The sequence below is a fragment of the Cetorhinus maximus genome, chromosome 22 (genome assembly GCF_964194155.1).
Source record: "Cetorhinus maximus chromosome 22, sCetMax3.hap1.1, whole genome shotgun sequence".
NCBI classification, from domain to species: Eukaryota; Metazoa; Chordata; class Chondrichthyes; order Lamniformes; family Cetorhinidae; genus Cetorhinus; species Cetorhinus maximus.
Genome location: NC_135900.1, coordinates 8,390,507 through 8,409,554, shown reverse-complemented (window position 1 = coordinate 8,409,554; position 19,048 = coordinate 8,390,507). Strand labels below are relative to the sequence as shown.

General features: G+C 43.3%; 1 protein-coding gene across 4 annotated transcripts in view; it reads left to right on the top strand.

Moving 5' to 3' along the window:
• cep290 (centrosomal protein 290) overlaps positions 1-19,048 on the top strand; it is a 126,416-nt gene continuing 107,368 nt past the window's right edge. For all 4 annotated transcript variants that reach the window (XM_078567761.1, XM_078567760.1, XM_078567759.1 and 1 more), the window contains exons 1-8: positions 1-121; positions 6,750-6,877; positions 6,967-7,044; positions 12,253-12,322; positions 12,423-12,469; positions 14,085-14,228; positions 18,260-18,313; positions 18,712-18,864. In XM_078567761.1, the coding sequence (XP_078423887.1) occupies positions 6,776-6,877; positions 6,967-7,044; positions 12,253-12,322; positions 12,423-12,469; positions 14,085-14,228; positions 18,260-18,313; positions 18,712-18,864 (648 nt within the window). In that variant the 5' untranslated portion in view covers positions 1-121; positions 6,750-6,775. The remainder of the gene's footprint in view (positions 122-6,749; positions 6,878-6,966; positions 7,045-12,252; positions 12,323-12,422; positions 12,470-14,084; positions 14,229-18,259; positions 18,314-18,711; positions 18,865-19,048) is intronic.

The window sequence follows — 19,048 nt, the reverse complement described above, 5'->3', positions numbered from 1 at the left end:
CCCCCCCGCCGTAAAGGGAATCGTCGCGTCCCTCACTGCCGTAAAGGTTTGAATTGTCGCCTAGCAGCAGCAGGAGCAGTTTCTACCGGTCCCCGTCTCCAGGCCGAGCCCGGGCCGGAAGGTAATGGACTCTCGTTCTCATTATAACAAACTCTAGGAGCTGGGGCTCGAGCCTCTCCCGCTGCCCCGGCCCCGTTTTGTAGCGGCGGAATTTCAGCATCCTCCCGCTCCCTGGGAGGGCGGGACAGTGATGTGAGCAAGAGGCCGTTATGCTGCCTCTGGTGACGTGAGCGGGCGGCCGTTACGCTGCCTCTGGCGCCGTGAGCGGGCGGCCGTTACGCTGCCTCTGGCGCCGTGAGCGGGCGGCCGTTACGCTGCCTCTGGCGCCGTGAGCGGGCGGCCGTTACGCTGCCTCTGGCGCCGTGAGCGGGCGGCCGTTACGCTGCCTCTGGCGCCGTGAGCGGGCGGCCGTTACGCTGCCTCTGGCGCCGTGAGCGGGCGGCCGTTACGCTGCCTCTGGCGCCGTGAGCGGGCGGCCGTTACGCTGCCTCTGGCGCCGTGAGCGGACGGCCGTTACGCTGCCTCTGGCGCCGTGAGCGGGCGGCCGTTACGCTGCCTCTGGCGCCGTGAGCGGGCGGCCGTTACGCTCCCTCTGGCGACGTGAGCGGGCGGCCGTTACGCTGCCTCTGGCGACGTGAGCAGGCGGCTGTTACATCGCCCTTATCTAAATATGATTACTTTTAATATTAAGAGACTATTGTGCATGTCACAGAGACAAGAGAAATATTCCTGGAAGCACGCACATAAATTATTTAGAAGTAGAAAATGCCAATTGCAAATAAAAACAAGAAATGTTTTGAAATACACATTTGATTCCCCTCAGGATCAGGATGTGAAAATCTAGGTTAGTATTTTGGACTGAATTGTACTCTCCTTTTTACTGCATGTAAGTAGAACATCAAGAAGTAACACATAAGTGTTATTAGCCACGGCAAAAATGGGTTGTTTTCCCTGTGACAATATGACAAATGTGGTCAATATACCCAAAAAATAATTTTTAAAAAGCATTGAATTGTTTCCACACTGGATAGATCTGATGTTCCGGAGTGAAGCATTGCTCAGTAGCCTACAATTAAAGAGTTAGCTACAACACTTGCAACATTAAGTTTTGCGATATATGCCAGGAGTTTCCCAGCCCAGTATGCAGATCTCGCTGTTGATAATTTGCTCCATACTTTGCTGCATCATTAATGAGATTAGACCATAACGAGTCTGGCAGTGACTCTGAATCAGTGGCCAATGGCCAATGTTTCGTTCATTCAGCAATGGCATATGTAGTTTTAATGTAAACTAAAGGTGACCAAATCAAAGTCCCTTATAGCCTCCAAAGTTGAGCTATATGCTGCCGCCCCACCACCACACGCTTGTACCCTCCATAAATCTGAGCTCATCCAAAACTCTGCTGTTGCCTGTATCCTAACTTGCGCTCAATCCTGTTCATCCAACATCCCTGTGCTCACTGACCGATATTGGCTCTCAGTCCAGCAATGCCTCCAATTCAAAATTCCTTATATTCAAATCCTTCCATGGCCTCGTCCCCTCCTATCTCTGTAATCTTCTCTAGTCCTATAATCCCCTGAGATCTCTGTGTTCCTCCAGTTCTGGTTTTTTTCATCAATCCATCATTGGCGGCTGTGCCTTCAGCTGCCTGGGCTCTAAGCTCTGGAATTTCCTCCCTAAACTTCACCGACTCTCGCTCTTCCTTTCAGACACTCCTTGAAACTTCCCTCTTTGATTAAGCTTGTGCTGCCCTAATAACTCCTCCTGCGGCTTGCCATCACGTTTTGTTTGATAATGTTCCACTGAACCACTTTGGAACATTTTACGATGTCAAAGCCATTGTGTAAATGCAAGTTGTTGTTATGTGAATTTGATGAAGGAATTAACTGACAATAGTTGGTGATTGTGCTTCATAAATTCCTGTCCTGAGTTTTCCTGTGAGCATCTTTCATATCCTATGATAATTGGTCATTAAGCTAGAATGATTCGGGTTTCTGCAGCTATGTCAGCTACGATTCATTCCATCGTAAAACTACATGCCAGCTTTTTTTTGTTGAATTAAATATTGATACAATATTATAATGTTGCTTTCACTGATATTGTTTCCTTAGGGATACCTTGTTTGGGTCAGTGCCCAGTTCAAATTCTGTGGGAGCTTTCATTCATTGCATCATCAAATTCAAGCCCAACCTCGAGGCTTTGTGTGCAATAAATAATAACCATGCAGTCAAAAAATGAGAATTCTAATATTTGGGAAAGTGCTGGAGATAATTGTATAGATCTGCCTTTCTTCTTGTGAATGTAAATGAATAGCCTTTCCATTTCCCGGACCAATCTGGGAGAAATTACATCACTGCCAGTTATTAGAATGGTTTGTTCTTTGCATATTTGGTGAGCTTGTGTAACAATTTTGTCATTCAAACCAATGCTCAAGGTGTATCTTGTAACTCCGAACTCAACACTCAAGTGTAATTAACAGCCATTCAGAGTTGTGGCTGCCATTTAGGGCCCTGTTTAATCAGAAACTTTTGGGAACTTTATTATTTCACTCTTAATTAATTAAAATGATGCACATCTCTTCTCCCAACCTGTTTCTCAACCACTTTAACATTATAATGGGGCCTCTTTGATTGGCGTAGATTGGCACATTGACACACACCATCCAGGACAAAGCAGTCGGCTTGATTGGCCCCCTATCCACCACCTTCAACTTCCACTTCATTCAGCGCTGACGCACAGTGGCAGCAGTGTGTTCCATCTAAAAGATGCACTGCAGGAACTCACCAAGGCTCCTTCCACAGCACTTTCCAAACTCATGACCTCTACCACCTAGAAGGACAAGGGCAGCAGATGCATGGGAACACTACCACCTGCAAGTTCCCCTCCAAATCGCACAGCATCCTGACTTGGAAATGTATCGCTGTTCCTTCACTGTCGTTGGGTAAAAATCCTGGAGCTCCCTCCCTAACTGCACTGTGGGTGTACCTACACCACATGGACTGCAGCAGTTTAAGAAGGCAGCTCAGCACCGCCCACTTGGGCAATTAGGGATGGGCAATAAATCCTGACCTAGCCAGCAGCACCCACTTCATGTGAAGGAATAAATAAAAAACAGAGAGTAAAGATAATGGGCAGGTGCTCTAATTGGTAGGATGTGACTACCAATGTCCTGCAAGAACCTGTGCTCAAGTTTCAACTATTCACTTTTGTTATTGCTGACTTAGTTGATGAGATAGAAAACCACATATCCAAGTTTACTGATGAGGCAAAGATAGATAGATGGCATTGTTAGCAATGTAGATGGAACTGTCAAATTAAATTATTAATGCCCTAAGTAAATGGACAAAACATTGGCAAATGGATTTCAATGTTTTGCAAATGTGATGTCATTCACTTTGGGCCTAAAAGGATAGACAGAGTGCTTTCTAAAGAGACAATGGAGGTCCAACAAGACTTGGGGCTCCATGTACAGAGGTCATTCAAATGTCATGAACAGATACAGAAAAGAATTCTGGCCTTTATATCTAGAGCAATACAATACAAGGAGGTAAAAGCCATGCTTCAGCTACACAGAGCCTTGGTTAGATCACACATAGAGTTACTGTGAGCAGTTCGGGACACGACACCTTAGGAAGGATATATTGACCTTAGAGTGAATGTAACATAGATTTACCAGAATTATATGTAGACTCCAAGGATTAAATTAAGAGGAGAGATCATGCAAACTAGTTTTGTATTCCCTGGAATTTAGAAGGTTAAGGGGTGATTTGATCAAAGTTTTTGAGCTGTTCAAGGGAACTGATAGGGTAGATAGAGAGAAACCATTTTCATTGGTTGGGGAGTCTAGGACTAGGGGGTGTAAACTAAAAATTAGAGCCAGACCTTTCAGAAGAGGCAAAGGATAAAACTCCCTTCTGCAAATGACAATTGATTCTGGGTTAATTCTTAATTTTAAATCAGAAATTGATATATTTTTATTAACCAGAGATTTCAAGAGGATATGTGGTAAAGACAGGTTTGTGGAGTTAGGAGTCAGATCATTGATCTAACTGACTGGTAGAATGGGCTCGAAGGGCTAAACTGTCTATTTCTACTATGTTCAAACACCAAACCCAATATTGCATATCATTAAATGTTTTGCTGATGTTTGCACACAAAATCTGCATTACAAACTGCAGCTTATTTTTAAGTATTCCAATCTGCTGAGTGTGTACCGATAGCAGTAGCACAGAAAACAAAACATAATGCAGCAATTCAGTACAGCATTACACCAACAATCAAGGCTAGAACTGGGGCTCTTAAGTCACTCTAAGATTATTCTCCACAGAAACCTCTGATTTGTAATTACAACACTCTTTTGAATCCTTTACCACAAGCTATTGAGGTAATAGAAATAACCCCTTTCACAACCTCAGGACATCCCAATTAGGTATTGTACTTTCCAAGTGTAATCACTGTTGGAATGTAGGAAATGCGGTAGCCAATTTGTGCATGATAGGCTCCCACAAACTGCACTATGATAATAACCAGATAATCTCTATTTGTGATGTTGATGCAAGATAAATATGGCAAGGCCACCAGAGATAACTCCCCTGCTCTTCTTCAAAATAATGCCATGAGAGCTTTTACATCCACTTGAGAAGGACAGGGCCTCGGTTTAACGTCTTATCATAATGAAAATACCTCAACAGTGCAGCATTCCCTCGGTACTGGAGTTCACCTGCATTTTTTGTGCACAAGTCTCTGGAGTGGAACTAGAACCCACAACCTTCAAACTCAGGGGAAAGAGTGCTACCTGCTGAGCCAATGCTGACCCCCAAGCATTCAACATTCACTCTCATTCTTTGGCTTTGTTGACTTACTTTCACGTAGGTGATGGAAGATATGTACACCTCCAGGTTTAATGTACCTTGATGACAAAAACTTTGGCCCTAATAATTACTGTATCCAGCAACTGCAGAAGTTTCTTTAAAGCAGCAAGTTGCTGGTGTGAATCAACATTTACCATGTGACAATTTTCATTTGCATTTGACTGAGTGTGGCAGCAAGGAATCCTCATAATATTGAAGTCAATGGGAATCAGGGACAGGCTGGATCGTATCTAGAACAAAGAAAGGTGAGTGGAGGCCAAACATTTCAGCCCCAGGACATTTCTCCAGAAGTTCCCCAGGGTAGTGTCCTAGGCCCAGCCATCTTCAACTACTTCATCAATGACCTTCCCTCCATCATAAGATCAGAAGGAGACTATTCACTGATGATTGCACATTGTTCTGTTTCATTTGTAACTCCTCAGATACAGTAGCAGTCTGTGCCTGCATGCAGCATGACCTAGACAATATTAAGGCTTGGGCTGATAAGTGGCAAGTAACATTTCTGCCATACAAGTGCCAGGCAATGACCATCTCCAACAAGAGAGAACCCAACCATCTCCCATTGACCTTCAATGGCATTACCATCATTGAGTCAACATCCTGGAGGTCGCAACTGATCAGATATAAAACTAGATGAGCCACATAAATACTGTGGCTATAAGAGCAGGTCAGAGGTGGGATTTTGTGGCGAGTAACTGACCTCCTGACTCCCCAAAGCCTGTCCACCATCTACAAGGCACAAGTCAGGAGTACGATGGAATATTTTCCACTTTCTTGGATGAATGCAGCTCCAACAACAGTCGAAGCTCAACACCATCCAGGACAAAGCAGCCCGCTTGATCAGCACCCCATCCACCAGCTTAAACATTCACTCTCTCCACCACTGGCACACAGTGACAGGAGTGTGTACCATCTACAAGATACACTGCAAAAGTTTCTTCAACAGCACCTTCCAAACCTGCAACCTCTGCAGCAGCAGGCACATCCAAGTCGCACACCATCCTGACTTGGATATATAGCACCATTCCTTCACTGTTGCTGAGGCAAAAACATGTAACCCCCTACCTAAAAGCACTGCAGTGGTTCAAGAAGAAACCCCCCCCGCCCCCCCCACCTCCCTGCCCTTCAGCACCTTCTGAAGGGCAAGTAAGAATGTGCAATTAATGCTACCTTTCCCTGTGACACCTACATCCTGATAAAGATTTTTTTTTTAAAGAGCTGGGGTATAGCATATGACCTGAGAAAACCTTGCTAGGAGTAATGTGTAAAAGTACCTTTTTATTGGATTGCAATTTTTTTTTCAATAAACAGCTCAAAAATTTCACAGGGTTTGTTTATAAATCCATTACGGTCTTTATCCTACAAGCAGATATCTGAGGTGTGACCTGTCTAACATTGCAGAAGCTTCTTTTCTCCCAAAATATCACTTGCACCTTTTTTCAATGTCAAAATGAGTTCTTTTGGACCCATAGTATACTTGCTGGAAGCTACCTATATTCATACGCAGGGACCTGTCCTCTGCAGGAAAAAGGAACATGTCCAGGCATTGCGCTTTTTTTGAATTAAAAGCGTAGGGGACAATATTTCCCTGGTCCATTCTCCATGGCAATGCTGCTGTCAATCAACTTGCCAACCAATCAGAAAACGTTTCTCATGCAATATAATTTGTTGTTGCCTTTGAAATTTGGCATTTTTGCATCTGGCCTGATGAGTGCAAGGCGAAAAGCTTTGATGGCATGTCTTTTTTTTTCCAACAATACTTGTGACTAATGGAATGGTTCAGTTTGTTGCTGACATTTTAAACATTTTGTCCTACAGGGTGAACCCAACAACCACACACCAAGATGGCGCCTAATCTGGATTGGGTTAAGTTAATGAAAGTTGATCCGGACTCTTTGCCAAGTCGAGAGAAACTGGCAGATAAGTTGTTGGATTTGATATCCAAGGTCTTTCTATTTATTTCAGTTTGGTGTTTAATAATAATATTTTTGCATTTAGTGACTTTAACAATTTAACAGTGAGTTTCTGTGCATAGGTTGAAGGAAATGAATTGACAGCAGAGAAACCAGAGAAGCTGATTCAGCTTTTCCGCATCACTCAGTCCTTAATGAAGGTTTGTGCTTATAGATGCCTATTTGTTTTTCCATTTCTAGAATGAATATTTATTAACAAAAGTGGTAAAGTTTGTGTGTCATAATAAACAAGACATGCAGAAGCTTTAACTAATGGGGTAAATAATTAACTACTGGATGATTATTTGATCAAACGTGAAACAGCTTATTTTCACCTTGTATCACCGATCAGTAAGAATTTAGACAGATACACTATCTTCAAAATAATGTTGCATTGACAAAAAAAGTGATGGGGACAAATCTGGATCTTCTGGTTCTGTATTGTGAAAGTCTATAAAATTGATTTAAAAACTGCAGAGATTGGAAATTTGAAACAAAATCAAAAAGTTCTGGAAACATTCATCACCTTTGGAGAGAATAGACAAGTTAAGGTTGCAAATGAAAGGCTTTTACCAGAATTAAAGAAAATCGGAGTAGGACAGGTTTTAAAAGGGAGCAGGAGCAAAAGAAGGGGAGGGAAACAGACACACACACACACTCGCACAGACACACAAATGTACACACACGCATACACACTCTCGCGCACACATGCTCGCGCACACACACTCATGATCTGTAAAGTGCTTAAATGAAACCAGAGATGGTTAAGTGGGTGAAGTAATATTAACAAGACAATAGGGGGCATAATGGCATAAATTGAAGTTATTTGCAAACCATATTCAAATAGTCTGTTCGTACTCACTGTTAATTGGTAGCTGTAGCTTTAGCTGCCTGGGCCCGATAAGCTCTGGGATTCCCTCCCTCAGTTCTCTTTTTTTTAATTTGCGGGATGTGGGCTTCACCGGCTGGGCCAGTATTTATTGCTCATCCCTAGTTGCCCTCGAGAAGGTGGTGGTGAGCTGCCTTCTTGAACCGCTGCAGTCCATGTGGTGTAGGTACACCCACAGTACTGTGAGGAAGGGAGTTCCAGGATTTTCACCCAGTGACAGTGAAGAAACGGCGATATATTTCCAAGTCAGGGTGGTGAGTGACTTGGAGGAGAACTTCCAGGTGGTGGTGTTCTTTTCTATCGGCTGCCCTTGTCCTTCTAGGTGGTAGAGTTCGTGGGTTTGGAAGGTGCTGTCTAAGGAGCCTTGATGAATTCCAGCAGTGCATCTTGTAGATGGTACACACTGCTGCTACTGTGTGTCGGTGGTGGAGGGAGTGAATGTTTGTGGATGTGGTGCCAATCAAGTGGACTGCTTTGTCCTGGATGGTATCCAGCTTCTTCAGTGTTGTAGGAGCTGCACTCATCCAGGCAAGTTGGGAGTATTCCTTCACACTCCTGACTTGTGCCTTGTAGATGGTGGACAGGCTTTGGGGAGTCAGGAGGCGAGTTACTTGTCGCACGATTCCTAGCCTCTGACCTGCTCTTGTAGCCACAGTATTTATCTGGCTGGTCCAGTTCAGTTTCTGGTCAATGGTAACCCCCCAGGATATTGATAATGGGGGATTCAGTGATGGTAATGCCATTGAACATCAAGGAGCGATGGTTGGATTCTCTCTTGTTGGAGATGGTCATTGCTTGACATTTGTATGGTGCGAATGTTACTTGCCACTTGTCAGCTCAAGCCTGGATATTGTTCAGGTCTTGCTGCATTTGGTCATGGACTGCCTCAGTATCTGAGGAGTCACGAATGGTGCTGAACATTGTGCAATCAGCAGCAAACATCCCCACTTCTGACCTTATGATGGAAGGAAGGTCGTTGATGAAGCAGTTGAAGATGGTTGGGCCTAGGACACTACCCTGAGGAACTCCTGCAGTGATGTCCTGGAGCTGAGATGACTGACCTCCAACAACCACAACCATATCCCTTTATGCTAGGTGTGACTCCAACCAGCAGAGAGTTTTCCCTCTAATTCCCATTGACTCCAGTTTTGCTAGGGTTCCTTGATGTCACACTCGGTCAAATGCTGCCTTAATGTCAAGGGCAGTCACTCTCACCTCACCTCGGGAGTTCAGCTCTTTTGTCCATGTTTAACCAAGGCTGTAACAAGGTCAGGAGCTCAGTGGCCCTGGTGGAACCCAAACTCGGCATCAGTGAGCAGGTTATTGCTAATCAAGTACCACTTGATAGCACTGTTGATGACCCCTTCCATTACTTTACTGATGATCGAGAGTAGACTGATGGGGTGGTAATTGGCCGGGTTGGACTTGTCCTGCTTTTTGTGTACAGGACATATCTGGGCAATTTTCCACATGACCAGTTAGATGCCAGTGTTGTAGCTGTATTGGAACAGCTTGGCTAGGGGCGCGGCAAGTTCTGGAGCACAAGTCTTCAGTACTATTACTGGAATGTTGTCAGGACCCATAGCCTTTGCAGTGTCCGTGCCTTCAGCCGTTCTTGATATCACGTGGAGTGAATCAAATTGGCTGAAGGGTGGCATCTGTGATTCTGAGGACCTCTGGAGGAGGCTGAGATGGATCATCCACTCGGCTCTTCTGGCTGAAGATTGTTGCAAATGCTTCAGCCTTATCTTTTGCACTGATGTGCTGGGCTCCTCCATCATTGAGGATGGGGATATTTGTGGAGCAACCTCCTCCAGTGAGTTGTTTAATTATCCACCACCATTCAGGACTGGATGTGGCAGGACTGCAGAGCTTAGACCTGATCCGTTGGTTCTGGGATCGCTTAGCTCTGTCTATCACTTGCTGCTTATGCTATTTGGCATGCAAGTAGTCCTGTGTTGTAGCTTCACCAGGTTGACACCTCATTTTTAGGTATGCCTGGTGCTGCTCTGGGCATGCCCTCCTGCACACTTCATTGAACCAGGATTGATCCCCTGGGTTGATGGTAATGGTAGAGTGGGGGATATGCCAGGTCATGAGGTTACAGATTGTGCTTGAATACAATTCTCTGCTGCTGATGGCCCACAGCACCTCATGGATACCCAGTCTTGAGTTGCTAGATCTGTTTGAAATCTATCCCATTTAGCACGGTGATAGGGCCCCACAACATGATGGAGGGTATCCTCAATGTGAAGGTGCGACTTCATCTCCACAATGACCGTGCGGTGGTCACTCCTACCAATACTGTCATGGACAGATACATCTGTGGCAGGCAGGTTGGTGAGGATGAGGTCAAGTTTGTTTTTCCTTCTTGTTGGTTCCCTCACCACCTGCCGCAGACCCAGTCTAGCAGCTATATCATTTAGGACTCGGCCAGCTCGGTCAGTAGTGTGCTACCGAGCCACTCTTGATGATGGACGTTGAAGTCCCCCACCCAGAGTACATTCTGCGCCCTTGCCACCCTCAGTGCTTCCTCCAAGTGATGTTGAACACAGAGGAGCACTGATTCATCAGTTGAAGAAGGGCGGTACGTGGTAATGAACTGGAGTTTCCTTGCCCATGTTTGACCTGATGCTATGAGACTTCGTGGGGTCTGGAATCGGTGTTGAGGACTCCCAGGGCAACTCCCTCCCGACTGTATACCACTGTGCCACCACCTCTGGGTCTGTCCTGCTGGTGGGACAGGACATACCCAGGGATGGAGATGGTGGAGTCTGGGACGTTATCTTAAGGTAAGATTCTGTGAGGATGACTATGTCAGGCTGTTGCTTGTCTAGCCTGTGAGACAGCTCTCCCAATTTTGGCACAAGCCCCCAGATGTTAGTAAGGAGGACTTTGCAGGGTTGACAGGGTTGTGATTGCTGTTGTCGTTTTTGGTGCCTAGGACGATGCTGGGTGGTCCATCCAGTTTCATTCCTTTTTTGTGTCTTTGTAGCGGTTTGTTACAACTGAGTGGCTTGCTAGGCCATTTCAGAGAGCATTTAAGAGTCAACCACATTGCTGTGGGTCTGGAGTCACATGCTTTCCTCCTCAAAGATGCTCCTCAAGAACCACCTCTTTGACCAAGCATTTGTTCATCTGACCTAATACCTTCTTATGTGGCTTGATGTCATATTTTGTTTTATAATGCCTCAGTGAAGCATCTTGGGGCATTTTGTTAAAGGCCTCTATATAAATATAGGTTGTTGTTGGTGTTGAGGCTCACACATGAGCAGTAAGCCTTGGGCAAGAATCAGAGGTTCACTGGCCACATATGGAAACACCATACACTGCTATGGAATCAATGGACCAAATCGTCCGTTCTCTAGATCATCAGAGATCGGACGTACGACTGAAGATGCGCATTGGGACCCTGAAATGCAGGGTCCTGATGTGCAGACCTATTTGGGAATTCCCAGGAAGCTTCAACTTCCAATGGGCAATTCTGCTCCCCGGGATCCCCCGCAAATGTCTCTGACTCTGAGGTAGAGTTGAAGACTTGGGACACTTCCACAGTACTTACCTTGTTAGTTACCCAGGAAGTGCTAGACAGATTAAAACCTAGTTTAACATCTGGGTAACTACACAACTGACCCCCCGCCGACCCCATGCCCCTAACCACCCTCTTGACCTGACCCAACTACCTTGACCTGACTACCACCTGATTACCTTCCGATCTGACTACCACCCTCCCTCAACCCAGCTCTCCCACCCCCTCCCCCCGGATCTGGTTACCCCTCTCTCAACCCTCGACCCAGCTATGCCCCCGACCCAACTATGCTCCCCGCCCACCTCAACCACCTGCCCATTCATCTACTCATTCACTAATATTCAAACTGGACCTTTCAACTTGCCATACGACAGCTGGTGCCATAAAAAGGAGTGTCCTGTCTTGCCCGCTCCGATGGAGTTCCTTGATGGATGCTTCTCTGTGCATTTCGGTGAAAGCCGGGCACGGAAGACCCCGGTAGAAATGCGTAGCAGTGTTGAGTCGTGGGGAATTTGTGAGCCTAGCAGCAATCTCATGTTCATTGCTGCTGCTCGGAAGATCTGGACCATATCTACAGGGCAAAGAGGAGAAAATAAACCAAAGAGGTAGCACATCCTTTTTAATTTATGAACCATAGTTACGTACCATTAGTTTTGAATGCGATCCTATTTTGTGCAATATTTTTGAATAGTGTTTTATCCAACCTAATGTGAATATAAATAAATAAACCAAGTGTAAAAGATTGTTGAGGACCTTTAGCTGGTAAGTGGTTTTTCTAAGGAGTACAAATCTAGCTACACAGTGGCAAAAGAAACATTGGAAATGCTTTATAATGGATGGAAAGGCGTGTGGTTCGTTCATGTTGAATTTACTTTGTACCCATTAAAGTTCACAATGTTCTAGATTAATACATGATCAAGATGTTTATGTATTTTTTAAAATAATATATAGATGAAAGCACAGGAAGTTGAGTTGGCTCTGGAAGAAGTTGAAAAAGCTGGGGAGGAACAAGCTAAAACAGGTAAGTGGCTGTTGGGCAGTCAGTTTGTCCTGGTCTGTGTGTTCAGATCACTGTGAACAATTGAATGTATTCAGTTACTTGTTATCTGTTTTCTCCACAGAAAATCAGCTCAAAGCAAAGGTTCTTAAGCTGGAAAATGAACTGGAGGTTAGTGTGAACTTTTAATGTCTTCCTTTTAGTCATTATATGGTTTATTTCTATATAATAACAAAACTAGTCTACAACACAGAAACAGGCCATTCACCACAACTGGTTCATGCCAGTGTTTATGCAATCACACAAGTCTTTTCTCCCCCCTCTTCATCTAACTGTAGCAAGCTGAGCAGAATACCTTGCAATAAATCCTAGGTAAGTATCAAGTTGGTTTAAATAAGGAACTTGCACCTCCTGAGTCAGAAGCTTGCACATTCAAACCCCAATTCAGTATTTGAGCACATAAATCTAGGCTGGCACTTCAGCTGAGGCAGTGCTCCATTATCTGGGGTGCAGTTTGCAAATTAGACCTTTACATATCTGCTTGTAGAAAGACTGTAAAAGATTGCAAGGCTCCATTCTGGCTATATTTTCCCTTAGCCAACACTGGTTAACGATCTAGGTTGATGTTTGTGGGACTTTGCACAAAACTTGGTTGCTGGTTTGTCAAATGACAACGGTAACTATACTTCAAAAGGAATTTATTCAGTGTGAAGTGATATCCAACAGGTTACAGACAACACTAGTGTTTCTCATGACTCTGTGTATATATAGAAGGCCTGCACAATTTGGCATAAAAAGGTAAAGAAAGGCAGACAAAGCTTGTTTTTTGACTTGGAGCTAGAAATTTTTTAAAAAGAGACTTGCATTTATGTAGCAACTTTATGCCCACTGACACTCCAAAGCACTTTGCAGCCAATGAAGTACTTAAGAAGTGTAGTCACTGATGTAATGTAGGAAACATGGCAGCCAATTTGCACACAGTAAGCTCCCACCAATGGCAATTGGTTAATGGACAGCTAATCTGTTTTTGTGATGTTGATTGAAGAAAAAATGTTGACCAAGACACCAGGGATAACTCCCCTGATCATCTTCAAAATAGTGTCATGGGATCTTTTACATTCACCTGAGAGAATAGAAAGGGCCTTTGTTTAATATTTCATCCAAAAGATGGAACCTCCAGCAGTGTTGCACTCCCTAAATATTTCAGTAGCGTGTCAGTCTAGATTTTTGTGTTAGTCTCTGGAATGGAAATTGAATGCACAACTTTCTGACCCAGGTGAGCCACAGCCAACACATACACCTTCCATCTGCAAAAGACACTCACTTCCCAATCTGTAGCTGATCTAAGGATGTGCCAATAAGGAACTGAATTTTGTGATCTTTAAGGGACAGGCCAAATTATACACATTGCACAAACAGAGTAATGCTTTGTAAAGTACACGGTATAATATTTCAGTTGGAAAACAGTGAATAATGTGATTTGTCATGGGCAAGGCTAAGGAAATATGCCAATATAATCCTAACTTTTATGTTTTAATTATTTTCAGAACGACAGTATCACCTTTACAGAATTGATACCAGTCATTGTTCACATAGGGCGATTTTTGACATTTCTTGTTCATTGAAATGAAGAGAGAGATAGGCCTTGTTACCATTGTGCATGTTCTGATATGTTGTGCTGATGTAACTCAGATTGGGAGATTTTCTCTGTGAATGTAACTTATTGATTACTTAACATGTGTGTGAGTGCAGAAGGTGAGCGCTGCTCCATTTTGTTTCTGCCCAGGTGGCCCAAGTGACTGCCGGCGGGCGTGATACCCGATTCTTACGAGAAGAACTTCGTCAGCTGGAGACCCAGCTGCAGTTCAAGGACCGGGAAGTTTCTGAAATGGAGAAAGAGCTAAACAAGGAAAAGAAACTCGTTGAGCAAGTAAGGAACCTGAACCTGGAACAACGCTGAATGCAAACCGCTGGCATAATTTTCACAGTTTTTCTTTTAAAGTGGACTCTTATTAGAAAAAGAAGTTAATTACAATGATGTGAAATTAGAATCTACAACAGAGAAACAGGTATCCCAGTTCAACATCCAACCCTCCTCTCACACCCCACTTCATCTCACCCCCATCAGTGTAACTTTTAATTCCTTTCTCCCTTATGTTTATCTAGCTTCACTTTAAATGCATCAATGCTCTTTGCCTTAACCACTTGTTACGAGTTGCACATTCTCACCATTCTCTGGGTGAGGAAGTTTATAGATTGCAACCCCTCACTCCTGAATGCACCCTAGGATGATGTGGGATTAAATGACAGCATAAATTTCCATGATATAATAAGCATCAGAGGCAGGGCAGACAAGTCATAGGAGAAATTGGAAGAGCTCTGGAATGCTACCCCCTTGCGGCCGTGACATAAGTATCCCCTTTTGTCCATGAGAGTTCCATACCCTTTGAGTGAGCCGGTTGATTTCAGGTTGTGATGGAGATGGGTGGTCAATGGAGCACGGAGAAATAGCTGCACAGGCTATGATGATGCATACCCAACTGATATATCTGCGTGAGAAAATCTATCGACTGAAAGATATTCTTACTTCAAAGACTTTGCTCAAACACTGAACTGCAAAACAGCAGAGATCCTTCAGTCATTGAACTAGAATATGGTGGCTGCAGTTTTCTGTAGATTCATTTTAATGGGTTGAGGGTGGGAAACTGTGGGCTGTTGGATTACACTGTCGGAAAACCATAGCCTGTTCTTCGTTTTGTTTCGGTTCAAGATTCCTTCACTGCTTTAAAATGAATCCCCAGCCCTGCCAAAGGTTGTTGTTGGGAAGTGCAAAATGTTATTAACGTCTTTTCTGGCTGTTGTGCTTCGCAGCATGATGCAGCAAATTATACTGCCCATTGACTCAAGAATTGATTTGCAAAGCTGTTAAGCCCTGTAATTGAGCTACAGCAGTCTCCTTCCTGAGTATCTCCAAATGAAGTTCAGCACATATGTTAATTAAGCCTAAGAACCTTAAATCCCTAGCTATGGCAGATTGCACAGCAGCAGATTTTGTGAGACGAGGATAGGAGGATTTCGCGCTGGAAGCTGTCGCTCTTTGCTTGAGAAATCCCATGATCTCAAACAACTCACAAGCTGCTTTGTGCAGCGCCTGGGAGATAAACAGTGATATACAAACCGGGAGCAGGAGTAGGCCATTCGGCCCCACTAGCCTGATTTTGCCATTTGATAAGGCCATGGCCAATCTGATTGTGGCCTCCAGTTTCCTGTCAAGTCCCTTGTCAGTTGATTTAACTCAGCCTTGAATAATTAAATGATCCAGTCTCCACTGCCTTCTGGGGAAGAGAATTCCACAAACAACCCTCTGAGAGAAAATATTTCTCCTCATCCCCATCTTAAATAGGAGACCCCTTATTTTTAAACTGTGTTCCCTAGTTCTAGTCTCTCCCATAAGGGGAAACATCCTCTCAGCATCCACCCTGTCCAAGTCCCCTCAGGATCTTATATGTTTCAATAAGATCATCTCTCATTCTTCTAAACTGCAATGGATACAGGCTCAACATGTGTAACCTTTCCTCATAAGATAACCCCATCATCCCAGGAATCAGCCAAGTGAACCTTCTCTGCACTACTTCTAATGCCATAAGACGTAGGAGCAGAAGTAGGCCATTTGGCCTATCGAGCCTGCTCTGGCATTCAGCGAGATCATGGCTGATCTGATAATCCTCAACTCCGCTTTCCTGCCTTGATTCCCTTACTGATTCAAAATCTGTCTACCTCAGCCTCGAATATCCTTAACAACCCAGCTTCTACAGCCCGCTGCGGCAAAGAATTCCACAGAATGACTACTCGCTAAGAGAATAAATTCCTCCTAATCTCTGTTTTAAATGGGCGACCTCTTACTCTGAGATTATGCCCGCTGGTCCTAGACTCTCCCACGAGGGGAAACAACAATATAATGCAATTATATCCTTTCTTAAATAAGGAGACCAAAACTGTACACAGTACTCCAAATATAGTCTCACCAATGCCCTGTAAACTGTAGCAAAACTTCCCTGCTTTTATTTTCCATTCCCCTTGCAATAAACAACAACATTCCATTTGCCTTCCTAATTACTTGCTGTACCTGCATACTAACATTTTGCAATTCATGTACCAGGACACCCAGATCCCTTTGTACTGTAGCATTCTCCAATCTCTCTCCTTTTAAATAATTTGCGGCTTTTATATTCTTCTTGCCTAAGTGGACGAGTTCACATTTTCCCACATTGTACTCCACCTGCCAATTTTTTTTTTCCCATTCACTTAATCTGCTTATATCTCTTTGCAGACTCCTACCAATCTTTATTTCATCAGCATATTTAGCCACCATACATCCTTAAATGTCTTCCATTATATCTCTACTAACCTACTCCTTAATTTACTTTCCCTGTTTATTTTAGCCAGCTACATCTTTGTACCCTTATAATCACCCTTACTAAGTTTAAAACATTAGCCTTGAAGCCACTGTTCTCTCCCTCAAACTGAAGGCAAAACTCAGTCATGATCACTGCAGGTGGCTTTTTTACTATGAGATCATCAATTAATCCCGTCTCATTGCTCATTTCCAGGTGTAGAATAGCTTGCCCTCTGCTTGGCTCTAGAACATGTTGCTGTAAGAAACAACCCCAAAAACACTTTATGAACTCATCTTCCAGGCTACCTTTACCAATCTAATTCACCCAGTCAACATATAGATTAAAATCACCCATGATTATCGCTGCACCTTTCTCACAAGACCCCATTACTTCTTCCTGTATCCCCTATCCTACAGTGTAGTTACTGAGGGAGGACCTATAAAGTACCCCAACAAGTGACTTCTTACCTTTTCTATTTCTTATCCCTACCTAAACTGATTCTACATCTTGATCTTTAGAACGAAGGTCATTTCTCATTATTGTACTAACGTCATCCTTAATTAACGGAGCTACCCCACCATCTTTTCCTAGCTTCCTGTCTTTATGGAATGTCAAGCAGTCTTGAATATTCAGGTCCCAGCTTTGGTCACATTTCTGTAATGGCCATCAGATCATACATACTTATTTTTTTGAGCTAACAATTCATCCATTTGGTTACGAATGCCATGCGCATTCAGATAAAGAGCCTTTAGCTCTATCTTACTATTTTTGCAATCCGTGGCCTTATCTGCTGGTGCACTCTTAAGTTTGTACGCTTTGTCTCTTTCCGCCATGCTCTGATTATCATTACCCTAATTGCTACCTTGCTCTCTTGTTTTGTCCTCTCCCTTTAATTTATCACATTTTCCCTCACTTGAACCCACACAATGCCCCACATTTGCTTGGTCTCCAAGTACGTCTAGACAACATGCCTGACAGAAGATGGTTGCAGTTGTCCAAATTGTGTCTGTGGGACCTGGAAAAATATATGGAAGAAAATCGCATTGCTTTAACAAGTCACTAAGATAACAACAGTGGCATTTATCAATAGCATAGATGCCCACATATGCATACAACAAAGCACAGTTCCATATTTACTACTAGCCCATGCCACGTTCTCATGCTCGCTTACAGACCCATGTTAATTTATCATGCATTTCCCTAATCCAGCAAGGCATAGCTTAATGCCACATACTTCTTGCACATACTATTGTAAAACAATCTGTCTGCATGGTCACATATGGGCACGCTTACTAATGGGTGCAGGTTGGCCACATGGTTACAATCAGTCATCCACCCTGACGTTTTAGAAAAATTAACAGCGCAGTGGAATTTTATACAGCTCATCCAGGTTCTGTTTAACATCTGGATTTGTTGCAACATGCAATAAAGGGATAGTTTCATGATGCAATAAGTACTTTAATTTTGGTTCTTGGCATCAGAAAGGTACATATTTTTAATTGCTTCTAGGCCCCACATATATTTGCTGTGTGTACCAGAATTTACCTTTTATTGTGTTCTTTAGGTTGGAATTCGAATCAAGGAGACAGAAAACGAAAACAACAAACTAAGAAGAGAGGTCAGTGTGGGAACCGATAAGTCCGATTAACACTAGATTGTGAATAAAGGTTAAATTATTTAGGTGTTTGCAGATCACTTATAGCAACTTTCAGTTTCTTTACACCTTCAGTTCTGCTTGTTTACCTTTTGTTGCTGTGATTTTCTCACTAAAACGTTTGTTCTTGCTAACATGCACTATCTTAGTCTTTTTCTCATTCACACCATTCACTTTTCTTTGTCAAAGAAAAAAGGACTTAAAAGAGAGGTAAGAGCATTATAAAGACGACTGGCTAAGTAATTGATAATTGCCATTATTAGTGCACTTTACATTAAATCATCATTGGTTTCTTGAATGTTTTTCAACTGTCATGTTGATGGAGTGATCATGAATTTTCTGGATTAATGATTTTTTTGCAGAATGATCAACTACGCCAAGATGTTATTGACTATCAGAAGCAAATAGATTCTCAGCGGGAGACTCTTCTTAATAGGAGAGGAGATGATTCAGAATACAGAAATCAGCTCTCCAAAAAGAATAAAGAGCTTGCACAATATTTGGATGAAATTCAGGTACTTCATATTTTTAAGCATTACTTTTTATTTTATAGCTAGGTATTCCTCCATCTATGTTAAATTCCTGTATTGTTACATTCCATGGATGTTTTGTTTTATCTCGGAATAAGGAAATTATGGTTTTCAGGGAAGGGAACCTGCTACCCATGTCCAGTCTGACCTAAGTGTGACTCCAGTCAGG